At 39.8% G+C, this 20354-nt stretch overlaps 1 protein-coding gene across 1 annotated transcript; it reads right to left on the bottom strand.

Moving 5' to 3' along the window:
- Nucleotides 1–4862: 4862 nt before the first annotated feature.
- On the bottom strand, nucleotides 4863–11370 carry kcng4b (potassium voltage-gated channel, subfamily G, member 4b). Its single transcript, XM_088334075.1, has 3 exons — nucleotides 10994–11370; nucleotides 8663–9501; nucleotides 4863–6671 (listed from the first exon to the last, which is right to left on the bottom strand). The coding sequence occupies exons 2-3, from the start codon at nucleotides 9410–9412 to the stop codon at nucleotides 5886–5888; spliced, it is 1536 nt and encodes a 511-aa protein (XP_088190201.1). The 5' UTR covers nucleotides 9413–9501; nucleotides 10994–11370; the 3' UTR covers nucleotides 4863–5885.
- Nucleotides 11371–20354: the final 8984 nt, after the last annotated feature.

The following is a 20354-nucleotide window of genomic DNA, read 5'->3' as shown; positions in this document are numbered from 1 at the left end:
GTATATATATATATATATATATATATATATAAACAAATGCTTCAGCCATCAAATAGGGGTTGTTCTTTGGTTTCAACGGATTTAATCATTTTTTACTTAACAGATGTCACTGGTCGTTTTGAGGACACAAACCCTGCAAAAAAAGTAATTACTGTTTTGTAATAGGGGTGAGCAATACTGGGAATTGTATTGATCCCGTCCAAGTTATTACAAAGAACAGATTCAAACCATTCGATATTTGGATGGATCCGCCTGCCCCCATCTTCTCCAAACACTTGACACTGCATTTTTTGGGATACTTTTTTGTGGTCATCAGTCATTCAGAAGCCTTCATTTTAATCTGTTATTGAAACCATGCATATGTCATTGTAGCACTAAGCAGGAGAAAGTAGAGAAGCAAGCGAGCTACAAACCACAGCTGTTTTTTTTGAAAGGTCACTGTTAAAAGGGTGGCGGTGTAAGCTACATCAAATGAACGACACCAAAACATTGACGATCAGAGGCATAGCAGTTACGATGAAAAGACACTCGGACCCTTCGTCCTCTTTGCTTTGCTTTGTGTCTGTAGTTCAGTTGATTTTGTTTTTTTCAGAGGAAAAATTAATTTTACAGTTGTCTGTTGGAATTGTTGAGTGATGGATATTGTCCAATCCGCTTCTTAAAAAGTAATCCCTAAGGAAAAGGTGAAACAAAGGCAATCACACCGCATGGGTGCAAACACAAAACAGATTTATTTTTACATTTCTAAAAAGTGCGGCATAAAAAAATGCAACCTCAGGTGCCCTTAGGGGGCACTACGTTGGAGAACCCTGATGTAAAATATGTTCCTTGGGGACAAGCCTTACCGTCCCCACTTTGACGCGGTCACCTTGACAATTTTCTCAATGTTTTTTTTATTTTCTGCTAGCTGCTCTAAAAGGGGACGTCCGCGAACTTGATATTTTGCTACTCTCTGCCGCCATCTCCTGGCTTAAAGTCATGATCGCTGCCTCAGTCGGATCATTCCTCAAGTACTCTTCAACATGCCTTTTCTTAAATTTACCATTTTCTGGCTCCACAGACAAAACAAGCATGAAATCTCTCTCCACCCCCTCCTCCCTTTAGTGCTTTATGTGTTGTGAGTTCTTGAACAGCATTGCTAAATGGAAGATAAAAAGTGAATGGGCTCGGTGGATTTCTTTTTTACAAAGGCTATTTGAACTTAGTTAGATATTGTTAACACATACTTAATTTTTGAGTAGACATTTCATTTTAACTTTTTCAACGAAACCTTTAACTCAACTTTAGCTCCATCAGATTTGACTCAGCTTCCTTTAGCTGATTTTTAGCGTTAAGCTCCATTGGAGCTCCTTTTAATTTTCTGCTAGCTTCGGTTAACAGAACTTAAGTGGGTATGGGTAATTTAAATTACACGCAATGTACAGTAATACCTCTACTTGCGAAATTATTTTATTTTGAAGTAGCTTGGTAACCTTAAAACTTTTAAGTCAAGACGCATTTTCTAAGTAAATGCACTAATCCGTTCCAAGTCCTGCAAAAGTACACTATGATATTTGAATAAATCATAAAAGAGCATCAGACTATGAAACAAATACATGGTAAAGTTAGATTACTGCAAAATAAACATAAAACAGGTAGATAATGTTAAAAAAAAAAAAAAAAAAGAATGAAGAAAATAATAAAAAATGAATCCTTTCCACAAATTTCGAAATTTCTTGAAATGATGCTAAAATATCTTTAATTTGGTCTGATTAAATGATGGCTGCGTCCTCCTCCCTGCTATCTTGCCGGAACCTATCCTCCTCCGCATCTGAACTGTGACAGTGACTCGAAGAGCATCCTGGGAGCAAGCATGAGAACTGGGTTGCCAGGAAGATTTTCAGTGATAGCCAGTGTGTTTACGTTCGGGAAACCGAGAGCGGCTAATAGCAATGCGTACTGTAATGTATTTATGACTTTGTATCCTGAAACGCTTGTGTTTCGAGAGGAAATGTTTTTCATTTCAGGTACTTTGTAACCTGAAACTTTCATATGTAGACACATACAAAGTAGAGATACCACTGTACTTTGCCCGGATGCAATGAATTTTCAAGGAAGGTACATTTTAAAAGAAAATGTCCTTTAGAAGGTTGCATGAGTAGCAAACCACCAATAAGCCCAGTCACATTGCATTAAAAAACTATAATGTAGCTTAAATAAGTCTACTGATGACCATAGAGGAGCACCTCACTCTTGAAAACACATCTGTCTTGTGTGGAAAAAAAACACAAAATAAAAAAAGGTGAAAAAAATAATACCTAAAACATGATTTAAAGAAGTAGATAACATAAATACCAAAGCACTATAAAGTTATTTAGTTTGACTCTGAGTTAATTGTAATGAAAAGCAATGAAAACGGAACATTTCCACTCAACACCAAGTTGATGGAAATTGTTAAGTTATTTTCGTCTGTGCTATTTTGAACCAAAGGTAACGGCAACAAATGGTTGAATTTGGAGTTCAATTTATAGACACCATTAAAGTAAGATACTTTCTTAGTTTGGACAATCTGGGTTTTCTTTGGAGCTCATTTCTCAGAGAAACGGCACAATATGTTCGACTAGGGATTATGGCACACATTCGTTTTTGCTTTGGCCTCCACTCATCAGGTAACAGTACGAATGAATGAATTAATGAATGAATCGTCTTTATTGTCATTATAGCAGGGGTCGGAAACCTATGGCTCGCGAGCCAAATATAGCTCTTTTTGAGTACATACGGCTCAGACATAAAATTCTGGTTTCAATCATAGTTTACAGTCAAGATGTCACATAATCAGACCCCATTTTTGCTGTACGTCGCTAAAGAATCCTTCATATGGAATCCCATTAAACAATATATATTATTTGTTAAGACACTTTATGATATAAACCCACCCAAAAAAATGTAAATACCCCAAAACACCAGCCAAGCACACAGAGCAAATTGGTTAGGTGAGTGGTAGCTGTGGGTGGGGCTATGCTCACAGCGCACATATTCACTTCTCTCTGCCCAGCGCCGGCTGCACTGAAGGTCAATACGTCAATGCCCTTGTTTGCAGTATTTTGTGACACTTTTACAACAGAACTTGCTCCTTTTTTGGAAACCACTATGAGAAATTGAAACAATGAAATTCAAAATAAGCCTCAACCATCATAAGTAACTCCACGAGGGAGACTAGTTTAAATTGGCCACAGCATTTATTGATATGGGACACAGGCTCTGGCATTATTCTCACTCTATGAACGTTATCAAATCATCTAACGTCAAACAGTGCGCTGAAAAATTAAATTTTGTCTGGAGACTGGGTTTGGTGGTTTTGCTGATTTTTGTCTTGAAATATATGGTTTGGCTCTCTCTGAAAAAAAAATCTAAATATTTTTTTACTATGGCTTTACTATGGGTCAAAAAGGTTCCAGACCCCTGCAATAGTACACCAAAATTGGAGGGTTGCTCCTTTCAGTGCAAGAAGCATTGTTGCGAACATCTGGCTAGCTGCATGCTAGCATCTGGTTGAGCCAGGTCTCCATGAATCAAAGTTGTGCGGTTTGGTCACTTTGAGTCTTCATAGTTTGTAATCTTCCTTGAGCTTTGTAGCACTTGTTTTCGATTTTACTACAAAATACAGAGTACATCTAGTGGTCTAATAGTACACAGTGTCTCTTTAATAAATCTTTTGGATTGAATAATACTTCAATGGAAGTGGAGGAAAGGAAAATGCCAGAACCCACGTGTTGCTATGAAGCATACTTTCCAAAGCGACAAAGTTGAACTTATAAGGGTAGAAAGTCAAAAGATAGTCTCTTCCTTTCATCATCTCCAAATCGTCCACTACACATTTAGATTTGATGACATGGACACCGTTCCTGCCTAAGTCCTCATCGGCTTGGCTTTGCAAATTTCATGAGGCAAAAGGATTTTTCAAAATAACTGTAGGAGCCTGATGCTATAAGCCAATAAAATAACTGACTGGATAAAAGACATTGATATGAATGTCAGTGTTTGCTGTTTCCATATCTCGCCTGGTACGTAATCGTGGTTATCTGGTTTGGATTTACTTATGCCATATTCCTTAGTAAGTGTAAGAAGTGTGGGGGATTTGTAATACTATAATAGTAATAAGTATTGGTAATACCTACTACATCTTTAAAAATAATAATAATTATAACATTACTTAACATTATCATCAATCTATAATTTACATATACTGTATTTAATCATGATAATTATTGATTAATTTTCTATGTCATTATTGTCATTGATCCACCAACACTAACAATGAGTCTAGGTTCGGGCCAAGCCATTGAAGGTCAATTCTTCTAAAGTTTATTTTATGTTTGAACTAAGCGGCTTTAGAAATGAACTGGTCTTCTGAGCCACAATTTTCGTCCATTTAAAATGCTGTCATAAAAGTTATTCGTAACTTACCCAATGTGGACCGGTGGCCTGAAATGTCTTCCTACCTCTCGAGACGTCCTACTAACGCAAACTCAAAAGCTCCACCAAGCGGCTCGCAGAATCTTTGTCCAGCGCCGATCAAAAGAACTGTTTTTTTTGTTGTTGTAGACCTTGATCACTAAAATAAAGTCACTCTCTTGCTTCTTGCACATAAAGTGGTACCCCACTTTACAAATTCAATTGGTTCCGGCAGTGACGTATAATAAACCGTTGTAAATGGAAACACGTCTTAACATTGAATGAATTGAAAGGGAAATTAATCCGTTCCATATTAAATCATCTGTAACTTCCCTGTAGGTACACTAATGTTGAGTTAAAGTTCTTAAATACACTGCATAGTATATAAAAAAACAAGATGTAAGACTAAATAAATGCAATACATTAAGTTACTGGACAGTACAAAGCTTTATTAGCCAACAACATGTCACAAATCCACAACAACAATAAATAAATAAATAAATATGATAAAATGTAAAAAGTCAGTTAAGTGTCATTCACTTGGCACGCTTTTCCAAACATGGCGTCGGTTAAATTGCTGTACTTATAAAATAGCAATCCTGCGATTGTTGTTTCTGTCTAGAACTCAGATTGTTTTTAAAATGTTTCAGACATTTTTCATTGAACATTTCCATTGACTGTCTGCTTCTGGCTTTATCTGGATTTTTTCCCCCTTAATTTCTGCTGCCGATAATGGCTCCTCTGGTTCATTGGCATCGTCAAGTGCAGCTGACGCAGCACCTCGTATCCTAATCATGAGAAGCTTTTCCATATATTCATTTATTGCCGTTCTCTGGCTTGTTATACAAGTCGCCACTGTTGCTGACTTAACGGTTTCTTTTTGTCTTGAGATGGAGGAGATCGTGGACATACTTTGCCCGTTTTTCCTTTCCAAATCTGCAACATTAGCTTTACTGTCATATTTAGCAAAAACGTTTTGCTTTTATTTAACCATAAGTGGAACCCTGACTGTTATTTTCATTCCTCTTTTTGCAGGACCCATGGCGGGAAATTAAATACTGTATTGTACTGTAACTATAGCTTTAAGCAATCCGCAATTGAGAAAATGAACTGAGCCCTGATGGCTGCAACCAATGAATTAACGGACTAAACCGTTTGACAAGTTAATGCAGGTTGGTTGCTGTTGGTGCATACCTGCGTGAACATTTAGTTCTGACCTCAGACAATAGAAAACTGATCGAAAACTAGGAAGATTTTAGTCGGAGGTGTACTTCAGATCCCGAAACATTCGTAAGAAAGGTTGGTCGTAAAACTAGGTACCATGGTACATGGTGCTTATTTCAAGTTGTCACTATCTGCAATCCATGATCTATTTCCGTCAATCGGCTGAAATAAACTGACAAGAAGTCCGCCTTTCTGCCTTAACAATGCACATGCACCTTTGCTACGTCTCACTTGTTTACGAAGACGCAAAGGGGTTTATTGGACGTCATCTCTACCTTGAGGCACCTCTCTTCTGACTCCGCCGCTATTTCCTCCCCCCGCTCCTCTTTCCAGAGCCGCTCGTACTCCTGCTTCAGCTCCTGATAGGAGCGGGAGAATGTATGGAAGATGGAGGTAGCAGGGAAGGCCATGATGAGTATTCCGCTTAAGATGCTGGTCAAGGCCACCATTTGTCCGGGGATGCTGCGGGGTACCATGTCTCCGTAACCGACGGTTGTCATGGAGATGATTGCCCACCAGTAGGTCACCGGGATGCTGCTGAAGCTGTGTTGTGGGTGGGTAGCTGCGTATGGGGCCAGCTCACTTTCCGCCAGGTGGACCAAAGGCGAGAAGAGTGTAACGGCCACGCAGACGAAAAGCAGCAACAGGCCGAACTCCCTCATGCTGCGTTGCATGGTCAACCCTAGCGTTCGCAAGCCCAAGGAGTGTCGAGCGAGCCGCATGACATAGAGGATGCGCAGCGCTCGCAGCAGACGGAGGATAAGACTCAATTTGTCTAGGTAGCCTCTACCGGCGCCCACCACCATTTCCTCCTGGGACCCGTCTCTGACGTCCACCATCAGCGACACGTAGTACGGCAGAATGGCAATGGCGTCGATGATGTTGAGGGGTCCACGGGCAAAGGCAAGCTTGCTCTGTGCATTTATAAATCGCAGCACAAATTCAAAAGTGAACCAGGCTACGCAGATGGACTCCACCACAAACATGCTGTGACACTTCTGAGAGCACTCTCCCTGAAAAAAGAGTTGAAACAATTGCACGCTTTAGGAGAGTTCCATCATAATGAGAACAAAAGGGAGTCGACCCCAAAATATTCTCTACAACAGCTAAGAGGTAAGATCGGGCCTAAAAAATCTAGCCCGATCCATGGCTATTGAAGTGGACCCAGCCAGAGCCTGACCAATTAACTGGATTTGTGGGACCAAGCCTGAAGCAAACCAGAATTGGAATATTTTATTTGTGAGGGCTCGGTAGGAAGAGGTGTGATTTTGGCCTACTCCTTCCCCTGCCGAAATTTTAGGCCTGATTATTGGGGTCGGGCTCCGGCTTAATATCTTACCTCTTCAACAGGGGTCTTTAATGTAGTGCAGCTGCGGTGCCCACAGACCTGGTCTGAAAATAGCTCACCAGTGCTGGGTCATCATGATTTTGTAGTGAAATGTTTATTTTAGTGGTTTACTGAGTCTATTTAATCCTACTTCCATTACTTTATCTGGTAATATCATATTAATAATATAGTTATAACATGATATGTTGTTAAAAATGCCAATCAATGTCAAAGTTTCCACGGCGCCCAATTGGTCCCCGCCGTGTGGCGCCAGGTTCTGTCACGGTTGCCACGGCGCCCAATTGGCCCCGCCCATTGACACCAGCTGAAACGCGTTGACAGATTGCTGCCGGACTACTTAAACGCTGTCTTGTGAGTCGCCTGGTGTCAGAGCGTCTGCAAAACTCCTGCTAAACTCTGCTAGATATCTCAAGCCTGTGAATCCCTGTTTTTGCCTGTGTTTTGCTCCTGTTTTGTTCTCGTCCCGATCTGTTTGATTTTTGACCATTCCCTCGTTCTGATTTCAATCTACTTCAGCGACCATCGATCCCCGGATTGAGTGTGCGCTCATTCCTCCTCTTCCCAATAAACTTTGAGTAACGTTACGCTGGGTTCTCATTCCTGTTTCCTCTCCTGGTTTGTGACAATCAAACAGAGAGCCTTCTGCGCTAATTAGTAACAAACAATATCTTTTAGCTTGAAAAAGTTTGGAAACCCCTGCTCTACAATCACATTTTCTTTGAGTCCCCGATGATCTAAACCATTGGTGTCAAACATATGGCCCGTGGGCCGGATCAGGCCCGCCAACAGATTTAATCCGGTCTGCGAGACAATACTGAAAGACACATAAAATGGCCTACAATGACCTGTAGTCGTTAATACGTCCACTAAATGTCACCTAAGCCAGACATCACTCCTCAAGCAAAACCACCCACTGTAGCTGTGTTTGCTGACTACCATTTATCAACCAGAGAACATTTTAGGAAACACTCATCCAGATGTTATTTTACTTAGTTTAACACGATTGCTCTCATGAGTGCTGAAAAGATACAAATGTATTTTAGTAAATGATTAACTCAATCCGAAAATACCAATTTGGATCAAAATCTGACGATTCCCTGCATGCTAAAACACCCTGTGATTAGGTTGCCCATTTTAATTGGGTTGGAAAATTACGGATACCTTTTCTCTTTGCTGCAACACCCCAATACTTAAAGGGACATTATGCATTATTCAGCACCACCTAGTGGTAGAAAAAATTAATTCATTGAGAAAAACAATGTTGATTTGAATGATTGGAAAACTTACAATGAACTATCATATGAAAGTGATATTTCTTAAAAACGTGTGGTCAAGAATGTAGTGACTTTATTTTGCCTAACATGAGGCTCACCGAGGGGGAACAGAAACGACTATATGATATTTTGCTACTACCCCCCAACAAAACAAAAACCTTGAGAGAGCTAGGCAGAAGAAAAAAATTGCAAAAAATTGCAGTTTGGTCACTTTGAGTCTCAGTAGTTTGCACAGTATTCTTTCTTGTGCTTTGTAGCACTGTTTTCTGGTGCATTACGTTATATAGCATCTTGTAATGGTCAAATATCACAGAGTGTCCCTTTTGAGTGAGTTCACATAAAGTCTAAAAAATGTCCGTGCTTGTGTGACATTCATACATACCCTGGTTTCTTCATCTCTTAGGTCAGGCATGGTGCTGATGCACAGGCTGATTACTGTGACTAGCACCATAATGACAGACAGGCAAGCGAATATCTTTCCTGCTAACCCAGAGTGAGGGTTTTCCATCACTTCCCGCAGCATCGAGACCAGCTTGCAGGGGCCTCTCTCTACTTGTGCCGTGCTTTTCTTCAGCATTGCCCTCTTCTGCCTCCATTCCTCTTCTTTGTGCTCCCGATCTGCAACCTCCTCCACTCGGGTGATCATGCGGCGGCGGCAGCAGCGCTCCATGTAACCCGGGTCGACACCCCAGTAGTCGAGTTCGTCGTGCAGCGACACGGCACACAGCTCCCTGAGCAGACGCAGTTTGCCCGCAGCCAGGAAATTGAGGATGACCCGGAAAGCCGTAGGGTTGCGGTCAAAAAAGTATTCCTTGCATGTTTCATCGTAGTCGTCGCAGAGGTGCGCGATCTCCTCTGGGCTGGTGCAGAAGCGCAGGCGTCCTAGCCGACTCTGAGGGAACTTATCCAAAGTGCTCCAAGGGAAGGTGTAACAATTTCCCCCAACATTGATGAGGACTTGAAGAGTGTGATCAACCGCCTTGGGCTCACGTAGTAACTGGGCCCGCTGGAAGTAAACCCCCTTGATGGTCTCTGTCTCAGGGATCTCGGTGAAAAAACGGTCAAGGCTGCTGTCATCACTGCTAATTGAGTAGGTGCTGAAATCGTGGTTGGCATTGCTGATTAAGGGCATCCTGATCACAGTACGTGAAGCAACTGAAGAAGGATCTGCACCAGCGGCAGACTGGATACTATGCCAAACAACCCCAAAGAAGCTGACAGCTGAAAAGATAAAAAATAAAAATAGTGACTGTTAAGTGAGCCACAATTTCATTCTTTATGACACAAAGTGATGGAAATTAGCTTTGCAAATGTTTTTAGTTCGATTTTTTACCCTCTTGTCTTGCCGTAGCAAGCTTTGGTGTTGTCTTTCAGACAGCATGAAGCAGTATAAAAGCACGTGGCAAACAAACAATACCCACAGCCAGTGTTAAAAGTAACACATTCCTGGAACACAATTACTTTTCTTGGTAATAAGTACTCTAACATGTTATTGGTCAAATTCTGTAACTCGACTGTTGTTACATGTTGCATTACTCCGCTATTGTGAATCCCAACGTCTACTGCATTTCGGCAGTGACTCCTCACTCATACTTCACATACAACCCTCCTTCCCAGGTCAATGGAATGCAGATGTTACAGCTCCAGTAGGGACTCTGTAATCGTAATAGTTCCTAGATGCTGTCTTGAACATGGTGTCGATCAAGCGAAGCTTCCACCAGCATGCGAATGGTAAACCCAAGAGCATTGGCAAGATCAAGCCAAAGAGCTGCCACGTCTCCTTGGCCCACCCGTGTCTCCCAGATCAATTGCGTGACCATTCCTATTTGCTCGATGCATCCCGGGACTTATGGAACTACTCCTTCTGCACACAGGTGTCAATGTATGAATTTGGCAAGACAAACTCCGTCATGCACCGGGCAACTATAATGAAAAACGTCTTGCTCTCAGCACTGAACCGTACCCTAACCCCTTTATGTTCCGAAAGCCCGGACTATTGACAAATATGTCAGTACAATGTCACCAGTCAATGAAATCTGTCATTCCAAATATCATTGTAAACTTAAACCCTTGGGATTCAAGATATGATGACAATTTCAAAATATAGTCATAACAGAATCATCACGATCAGTCTCGAACGAGATACCCGCAAACTATAAAGCCGGCGTAACTCACCATTACGTCCCCTGCCCGTCTTTAAATTCTTTGAGTGTCCGCGAAAATGGCTTTGTTTCATAAATGAATATCCATAGAATCCAAATGTGTAAACTATTTACTCCAAAACACACGATAATGCAAACTTATAAATAGTAATCATCCTGAAGCATTTCTGCAATGTTGGACGTTGCTTCTTGTAAGCTGTTCATCTCGCTACATTATTTCCGTTTACAAATAAACATACTCGTAAAATTAATCCGAATTATTCAATTTATACGAAACACAGGGCGCGCCACACATAAAATTTGAGACTTTTATGTGCGCCTTATGGTTGTAAAATACTGTACTTTTATTTGGTAAACAAATACTTGAGCCTATAAATTGGGTTTGTTCTTGAGTAATAAATAAATTATAAGAAATTTCTACTTCGAGGGTTTTGACTATGGTGCGATGTTTTTAGATACATAACCCCTACTAAAGACAAGGGATTACTCTGTAACAAAATAAAAATTATATCAGGAAAACAATGGAAAACCAGTAACCTCTCTTAACTCACCTTAGAGGACGCGTGTGAGCTCAGTAACATTTCTTTAGAGAGACCAGAATATTTTCCAAGCTGTGGCTCAAACAATCAATCGCGCATCACTGGACAAATTGTTGACGTCCTGTAGTTACATCCATTAAGTCCGACACTCACGGTTTGTTAGAGATACCACCGTCATTCAAATGAATAATTCAATGCTTTCTAAAGTTTCCCAGAAAGCTCCAAAGATTGCCTCCCACTAGCTTGGATATAAAGCAAATGCATAAGATCTGCTGTTGTGCACAGCTCCTGTTTCTGTGTCCACTGTCCGTTCGTGCCTGCTGCAAGGATGGAGTAAAGACGATTACGTGCGCTCCTCAAACCTGCTGCTGAATTTTCATCTGCGCTTGACAGCAGGGCTGTCGTCCTCCTACTCCTCCTCCTCCCCCCCTCCCCCTTTTCCTCCTCCTCCTCCACGTACACCAGCTTGGTTTTAAAGCTCACTAAGTTAAAAAAAAAGCAAGTTTGATCATATTAGGGTTTTTTTTTTAAATCGTGGACTAACCTTATGGACCCCTTTCCAGCACAGTGAGGACGTATGCACATTCTTGACCCAAAACAGCGGGCGGAGCAGTACGAGTTTGAATGGAGCAAGAGAAGACTGGTATGTTGAGTTGCATTTTTAGACTCCAAATTACAAAAAGAAAACATATAGACAGCAGCTATGTGTACAGGCGACAAATTGCAATTTCAAAGAAAGCATTTTTTCGGTAATTCCAAGAGGAAACAGGCCTTTTCAAAATCACTGTTGGAGCCTGGGGTTGTAAGCCAGGGGTGTCCAAATGTTTCAGAAAGCGGGCCACATTTGGTAAGCTGCAAATGGTAAAGGCTGTCTATTCAGCCTGGCATTCTTTGAAAATAAGTATGCCCTCCGTCAAAGGTTTTGCAGTGCTTGGCAATCAGCGTTGCAACCTCATAGCTCGCCTTTGTAGCATTTTTATTCGACTCACAATGTCTTGTGAAAAATCACTGCTGTGCAGTTAAAAAAAGATTCCAGTTTCTACACCTTTTCAAATCGTCCGTTTCAAGTTAGCTTTTTGTAGTCTAGCGGTGCCTCTTGATATTATATTCTTTGAATACAGCCACAGTCTCTTGGAGAATTAGGCAGACGCAATCGTTTTAGATTTCAGTAAAAAAATACTCCAATTTCTACTTGTCCTGGAAGCGGCGGCTTTCACAGCCAACTTTTATTTTTCATTTACAATCGCCATTGCGCAGTGTCATTTTCATATCTGGTAAGTTGTCTTAGTTATCCGGTGTGGACTTACTGAAATCCCAAATGCCTTAGTAAGGATAAGTGTCGGGGAAGTGTTTGCTACCAATGTCTACTGTAGACTGTAAGTTTTCTATTACTAGGACTAGCAAGTAGATCTTTGATAGTAATAACAATAATATTCATAGTATTTTTAACTACAATAATAATATTATAAACATTATAATTAATGTATGTTTTATAGAATATATTTTTAAAAATAATCAATACTGTAGTTGTATTGTTAAAAATAATAATTATTGATTAAGCGTTGTTGTCATTGTTACTATTATTATTATTAGTAGTAGTATAATTATAATTATTGAACTCAACAACACTGGGGATGTATTTAAGGCCAGAATAAGCCAAGGAAGGTAGATTATTTCAAAGTTTACCTAATGTGTGAAATAAGCTACTGGTGATATGAACTGGTAATTACATTTGCTGGCACAAAAAGGTATTTTACTCCTTACCTACCCGATATGTATCAGTGTTGCATGATGCCAAAAAGTCATACACAAAAGCTCCACAAAGAGCAGATGAAAATGACAGGGTTGTTGTTATCACCATCTTGTTGCTAGCACATACTTTGTGCTTATTTGAGATGTTACTATCTACAATTTTTTTCTGTCAATCGCCTTGTATAAAATTACATGTATTTCGCTGTTCTGCCTCAACAATCCACACGCAGCTTGGCTATGTCACACTTGTTTACAACACAAGAAGGGCTCTATAGAAAGTTATTTGAGATTATTTTAAGAAACATAACAAAGAACTTGGATATTGGGGTGAGTGAAAGTAAAATGTAAGAAAATTTTTATAAAATGTATCAAACTTTACGTGAAATTATTTTTTTTTTATTCTGGATTAGGTACTTATTTGAGTTTCCGTTTAAAAACAAACTAAGATTGTGTTTTTTTATATTACCGTAAAAAAAAGATGTCTTTGTTATTACAAAATAAGCACAGCAGAGAAAATCATTGGCTGCTCTATGCCCATTCTGGTGGACATTGCATAGAAAAAGTCAATACAAAAAAATGCCCTTAAAAATTAAGATAACGTCTTTTTAAAATGGCCATTCCTATATGAGAACAATTGGTTAGGCCTCCAATATCTTTTTATTGCCGATGTATCTTATTCAAGATTGTGTCGGCTGATCCGAAAAAAAATCCATCGTTTTTTTCCTCCTAGCCCTGCTCCTCAGCCATTTTTTTTTATGTAATGCGGACCGTGACTCAAAAGGATTGCCCACCCATAGACTAGGTGTTGCCCCCACAACAGTGTAAATGCACATTAAATGTTGCAGCTCAGGGGTCTCCAACGTAGTGCCCGCATGCACCAGGGTGCCCCCTAAGAATAGTTGAGGTGCCCGTGGAGAATAACTGTGATTTACTAGTAAAATTATTTTTGTAGTTGACTTAGTCTGTTTAGCCCTACTTACAAGAGGTAACCTGTTAACAAAATAGTAACAGCATCATAAGATCTTATTTGAGAAATGCATATCAAACTGGGTTCCCTTTGCGCTAACTACTAAAAAAAAGTCTCTCTCAGCTCAAAAAAGGATAGAGATCCGTGATGTAGCCTAACAAACGATCAAAACAAAAAATGCCCATCACATGCACACAGAGTGCGATGACACTGTATTTGTGCAGTACACTAATAAAGTGAGACCGACGTTTGTGCAGCAGACAGGATCAATATCAGGAAAAGACAGTATGCCTCACACGTTTGCAATTTACATGCCTGCTTTAAAAGATGCAGGTTGTTTTAATCCATATCTAATCAGCATCTCAGATGCCGTGACGATCACATTGCTCCACACTCTGTCTAATTAAATCTATGGATATTTTTTTTAAATGAAGTATTTGGTTGCTCAATTTAAATGGGGGGTTAGGGCAAACTGATTCTGGCCTGGTTTTATTTGACCCAAAGGTTTTAAACTAGTCAATATTCAATAATATAGTGACTGATGAACCATAATACATGATTAAAAAAGGACCATTTTCTTTTGTAATTCGCTCCATGGTTATTTCTGATAATTTGACTAGTTGTCGGATGTTGTCAGAATGTATATGAAATGTAAACACACACTTTCAGATCCAATCCGAAGTGTGATTATGTGATTTTGCCCTTTTGCCCTACAATCATGTGCAGCTCAATACATTCGTACTGAGAGAAGTGTTACATCGTGATAAAAGAACTGTGACCTTTCCGGTTGATTATTACAGGGGATTACATGATAAGCCGCTCGCAAGAGGAACAGAAAATGAAAAGCATAGTAGAGGGACGCCGCCATGAAATCAGAAACATGGAACCTGCACAAGATTAAAATGATCATGCTATGCAATTGTAGTGATTTTTTGTTGCGTGTGGACATTTGCTAAATTATCCAACAAAACGTTTCAATAAGCCAGGTTTTCAAAGAATTTAGACAGGGAATCATTCACAAATAGAGGAAGTGGATCTTTTAAGTATAAAACAACAATTGAAAATATATTATAATACTTTTTTTTTTAATTCCTTCAGCTGTTCATTTCATTACTCATCATTTAACTACCCATCCCGAACTTGTTTTAAAGCAACGTTGCAAGTTGGGCAACTATAAGAATTACTTCAGAACATTATTGATTTAAGGGGAGATAAACATTGTGAGAATCTGTCCCTGATGGAGCAAAGGCAATCCTTACTTAGGGGTTTCATTCATCAAGAAATCACTTACCCGAGCATCAATATCCAGTGTCTAATTTACTTCTAGGAGGGGAAATCACGGAAATTATTGTTATAAGTGAAATAAAAAGAAAACCACAGTATATGTCAAGGACCCACTTGGGGTGGTGTAGATGCACAGTGCAGGAACACAGATTAGGGTAGTAACAGAGGTCTTTTATTCCGACTAGGTTCGGTATACGAGAAGTCAGGTAGCGAGGCACCAATAGTGGTCCAAGTGAAAACATTCAGCGAAGCGACTAGTGATGGCAAAATGAAGCCCCAGAAAGCAGTGAAGGCCTCAAGGGAAATGCTCCACACACTGAGGAGCTTCAAGATGATTCATTACCCCGACTGGCTGGCAACCAGTTCAGGGTGTCCCCTGCCCAATGTCCGATGATTGCTGGGACGGGCTCCAGCACCCCCGCGACCCTACTGAGGATAAGCGGTGCAGCTGATGAGATGAGATGAGCGTAGAAAGAGACTATCAGAGTAAGAGTGTATCATAAATTATTCTATGTTACTTTGTTCAACCAGGGGTGTATAGATGTGTGATAGAAAGTTTGTAAAGAATTGAAAGTTCATATATCTATGATTCCCAGTGCTGAAGGGGACTTTTAACTTTGCAGCTTTTATTTCTAAGCACACTCAAAGCTAGCGAATCATTTCCTGAATCAGTCATCCGCTTTGCGAGCTTTCAAACGTCACAGCTTACGCCATAAACACACATCGACTCCCGGTTCACGAACAATTCATCTAAAATACTCGGCACACGCTTCAGGGATTCGAACCAAGGAGCACATGACTAAAGGCGACAGTCCAAGAGTTCGTCTCATGATACTTGTGATCCGGGTTCGGCACACTAGAATAATAAAAAGGAAGAGTGCTTAGGACATGACAAGGAACACAATGAACTAGCACAGAGGGAAGGGGACAGTTTTTAAATTGGGTCAAGGGAGAGTCTTGATAGGAATGAAACCAGGGCACGTGACCACAGCTGTGAGGAGGAAAATTGATCCTGGAAGGGAGTTACCAAATAAGACAAGGTCAAGAAAGAGAGAGAGAAAGAGGGGGAACCTACAGAGCGTGAAAGAACACGAGAGTACGCGTATAGATTACAAAAAAGTGATCCCTAAAATCCAGGATCTTATCTGGTAAGAAATCATCTCTAGCTATTATATAAACTCCTTTAATAGTGGAGGTGGAGAGGATTTGGATACAGCAGTCTGATGATGACTGCAGCCGGTTTCCACTCCTGTTTGGAAACCTTAAGCCTCCTTCGCAACTTAATTTTCCGATGAAGCTGGAGGTTAACACGGTTCAATGGAATCAGTCTGTCAGAAGAAATTAAACTAAACTCCTGGGGAATTGTTTAGGTCTTCTCAATTTGTGCCGAATCACCAAGGGAGGTGTGCACTGAGGCAACAGATAATTCACCCTTGATTCAGCACCATCAGTCCTCTCGAACATTGCTTAATTAACTCCGGCACGCCTCACCTCCCAAGCTGGCAGAAAGGCAGCTTCCACAGGCTACCACGGCTTCAACATATTGTGCAATAACATTTCATTAATATGTAGCAGAGCTTTACTTAAGCACTTTGTTTGTTCTAGATTTTTTTTTCCTGTCTCTTCTTTCTCATTATGTAATTAGAGATGCTGGTGGCAGGAGGAGGAAACCCCTATGGAAGGAATCCGATTGTTTAGGCCAGGAGTCATGTTACAACAATTGACAAGCGGAGCTTTCAGCCTCCGGCTCATCTTAAAAACTGTTTAAAGAAAAACTAAGATGATAGTTTTAAGACTGTTGTCAACTGTAAACAATGATGACAAATCAAATTTTTTCTAAAGCAGTTTTCAAGTTCATTGCCTTTTGGGGATGTGAGTCAAACAATATTACGTATGGAGGACCACATGTAAAAAAATAAATGAATAAAAACCTACAAATATACACTATATGATGCGTGTATTAGTTTTTAACTCATTTAACTCCAAAAACATCGTTTTGCTCAAATATTATGTTTTTATGTGGCAGATTGTTTTTAATTTTGCTCATTTTCCTTTTTTTATGTTTTTTTCTTATTTTTATAATATTATATTTCTTAATATTCTGATTTCAACTTTCAAATCTACTTTAATTCTTTTAAGATTTATCTTATTTTATTTTATATTCATGTAAGACTATGGGAAAGATGTGAAACATACACTATATAGTGAAATGTAAAGAAAATAATAATAATAATCATTTACATTATAAAAAAAAAATAATAATAGTATCTTCCAATGCAACAACACAATGACAAGATTATTTAATCTATTTTAATATACCTTTACCAACTGGTTTTATTATACCTTTAAGGAACTTGAAGGGATATTTGTAAAACTGTGTTCTAGCTTGTTCTGTCTTCCTTCTGAGGTAAAACACACATTACAAAATAGACGAAAAAATATGCATCGAAATACATGACAAAATACACAGAAAAATAAATGACAACATAAATACTGAAATAAATAAATGGCTCGTAGCGGAGCGGGGAACAGGAAATAAGGACCCATTCGCGTAGACGAACTCACAATTTATTGGGGGAAGAGGAGGAGGGCGCACAATCGATCCGGGAATCGATGGTCGCAGGAGTGGATTAGAAATCCACCCAAAAGAAAAGAATGTCAAAAAACAAACAAACGGATCAGACCAAAAACAAAACAGGATCAAATACGGGCAGATTCACAGAACTAGACATTTAACAGGATTTAACAGAAGTCTCACATAAGTCTCACAGAGTTTAACCAGGTTTAACAAATGATCCAGCAACGCACCCGTCAAAAGAACACGTTTAAATACTGTCAAGAAGTAATCAGTCAATGCGGGTCAGCTGGTGTCCATGGGCGGGGCCAGATGGGCGCCATGGCAACCGCGCCAGACATGACAATAAATAACAAAATTAATAACAAAATGCATAAATTTATGTATGAATCGATTCCATATATTTAGGTATTTTGTGACTTATTTATGTGTTCATTTATTTACGTGCAGTATATTTGTAGGTATTCATTGATTTATGTATTTATTTTTACAAATGGCAGGATCAGTCCTCTATGATTTACCAAAATAATTCAATCATCAGCGAGAAGGGCTTTGCAGCAGATGAAATCAGATTTTAACCAGATTCAATGGCTGCTTGGCAACAACAGCAAGTGCAAGTCAACAGGGAATGTCAACATCCCTCCACATGACAAACAAACCGACAGCTCAACAGATCACGGAGCTTCTGTGTTGCTTGTTTGCTATGAAGGCTGGAAATTGTTTTGTTTGTTCAACATTGGCAACTAAATGAAGGTATCTTGCTTTCCAACCTTCATGTGCAATGAATCTTGCTAAAAAACAATAAGAACATGAGTCGAGTTTGTGTCATGTGTTTATTTGCAGTCATTTGTACATCCATTTCAATTGCCATTTACACCTGTACAGTAATCCCTCACTATTTGCGCTTTGGTTATCGCTGATTCTTCGCGGATTTTGAATTGAATCGTCTTTATTGTCATTGATATCAATGTATCGTGTACTGTGTTCTGAAGCAGACAGCAGACAGGATTCAGCAAATACTTTCATGGGGGCTGGTTGGATGTGTGTGTGTTAGGTGGGCGTGACTGCCTGTGTGTGTGCAACTGTGATAGGCTGGTGTATTCTGTCAGTAAGTTAAGTCAATGTGACCAAAACAAACTGTGAAGCATTGCGACAGCTAGCTAATAGTAGCTTACATTGAAAGAGATTCATCAATGAAATCAGACTCTGAGTCAGAAGAGCGCAAAGAAATGGTGATCACCGGGGGGTGTTTTGTGGATTATTATTGGGTGACTTAGGTGAAGTCCGGGAGAAGGCAATAACGGTGAAACAGGTAGGGCCTACTGCTATGGGTAGGCTACACATCAATTCTCATAAGCCCCCTCTGTCAGGGCCTGTATCGCACCAACGCCAAATCCACTACCCATGAAATGGATGATCTAAAACTAAAACTCGTTTGAAGTTGCTACATTTGGTAAGGTTGTATTTTAATCATTACGTAGCCCTCGCCCAATTCAAAGATACAATGCTGGTGTGCAGTTAGCCAGTTGCTCTCCAAATCGCTTTCTTACACTGAAAGAAGAATCCCCTAAACAAGTATAATGACAAAAAAGACCATTCATCCAACTACCATTATGTGTTCTGTCTTTTTATTCGTAGATCTGTAGTTATTTTTTTTTACAGTTGTATATAATGTTAGTTGGTAAGAACAAGATTTTGAGGTAAGTTTGACCTGTTAGGGGCTTTTATGAAGGAGTGTCGCTGCTTTGCGGATGTACACGTTTCGCAGGGGTTCCGGTCCCTATTACCGTAATAACCGATAACACAAAGACTTGACTTTTTGAGTGTTGCTTACCAAACAGACATTCTACTTTCCTATGCCAGAACGACATTGACAACCTTGATCACAATGTTTCACAAGAAAACAGGTGGGTCAATGCCGGGGACAAAACAACATTCAACTTCAATACAATGTCTTGCAAACAATTGTAAGGTTTGACCTATATGTGAAAAATAAAACCCCAAAAATGTCAACTCTGTCCTTTTGGTTTTGTTGATTTTTTTCAGAAAGACATTCCACTCTTCCAGGCCAGAATGACATTTAATATCAACACCATCTTTGACAGGGAGTCACATAAGTTACCCCAGATGTGAAAACTACCAAAAACAAGCTGACTGACCCAGCATTATTTGTTTTGCTGACACAGCAGCTTTACCAGAAAGACATTCCACTCTCTCAGGCTAGAACACATTTGGCCGGGATTGCAATCTTTTACAAGAAATCAGGTAGATCACTCTTGGGGTGAAAATGCAGAAAAAAATCTGACTCAACCCAACCCCTATTTCAAGGATTTTAGTTTGCATCTGAACTCAGTCTTGATATTTGGGTTTTCCATAGTTGAAAATCGGTGTACATTTAAAGATTCACAGATGTCCTTTAACATTTTAATCATCATCATCGTCATGGATACCTTAACCGCAGGGATCATCGATGCACCACTTCCTGCGGTGTGTCTTGGGCAAGTAGAGTCTGGCAGCGTCTATCCCTCTCCAGGCTGTTTTTTGGGGTAAGAGGTTTGCTGCTCCACATAAAACAGATGGTGGTGGTTTCCATGGTTACGGGAACCAGGAGAAGCCTAATGTAACTCAGATACAGCACCTTTATTATTTGGTCACTGTAGTTTTTCAATGAAAAGCGTCATACCGCTCTTCAGAGATAAGCCGGATCTTGGCATTGACTGGCATTAGCATGTGGCAATACTGATAACTGGGGAAAAACTGAACGTCACATGATACAATACATCGGCATTATTCGA

The sequence above is a fragment of the Urocampus carinirostris genome, chromosome 4 (assembly GCF_059441175.1).
Source record: "Urocampus carinirostris isolate Australia breed hairy pipefish chromosome 4, RoL_Ucar_1.0, whole genome shotgun sequence".
NCBI lineage: Eukaryota > Metazoa > Chordata > Actinopteri > Syngnathiformes > Syngnathidae > Urocampus > Urocampus carinirostris.
The sequence above is the reverse complement of the archived record's forward strand: the minus strand, read 5'-3'. Positions and strand labels throughout refer to the sequence as shown.

Coding starts and splice junctions, on each gene's coding strand:
- kcng4b (XM_088334075.1), bottom strand. CDS start 9,412: ATGCCCTTAATCAGCAATGCCAACCACGATTTCAGCACCTACTCAATT. Junction 6,672..8,662: donor TAAGAGATGAAGAAACCAGG/GTATGTATGAAT, acceptor CTCTTTTTTCAG/GGAGAGTGCTCTCAGAAGTG.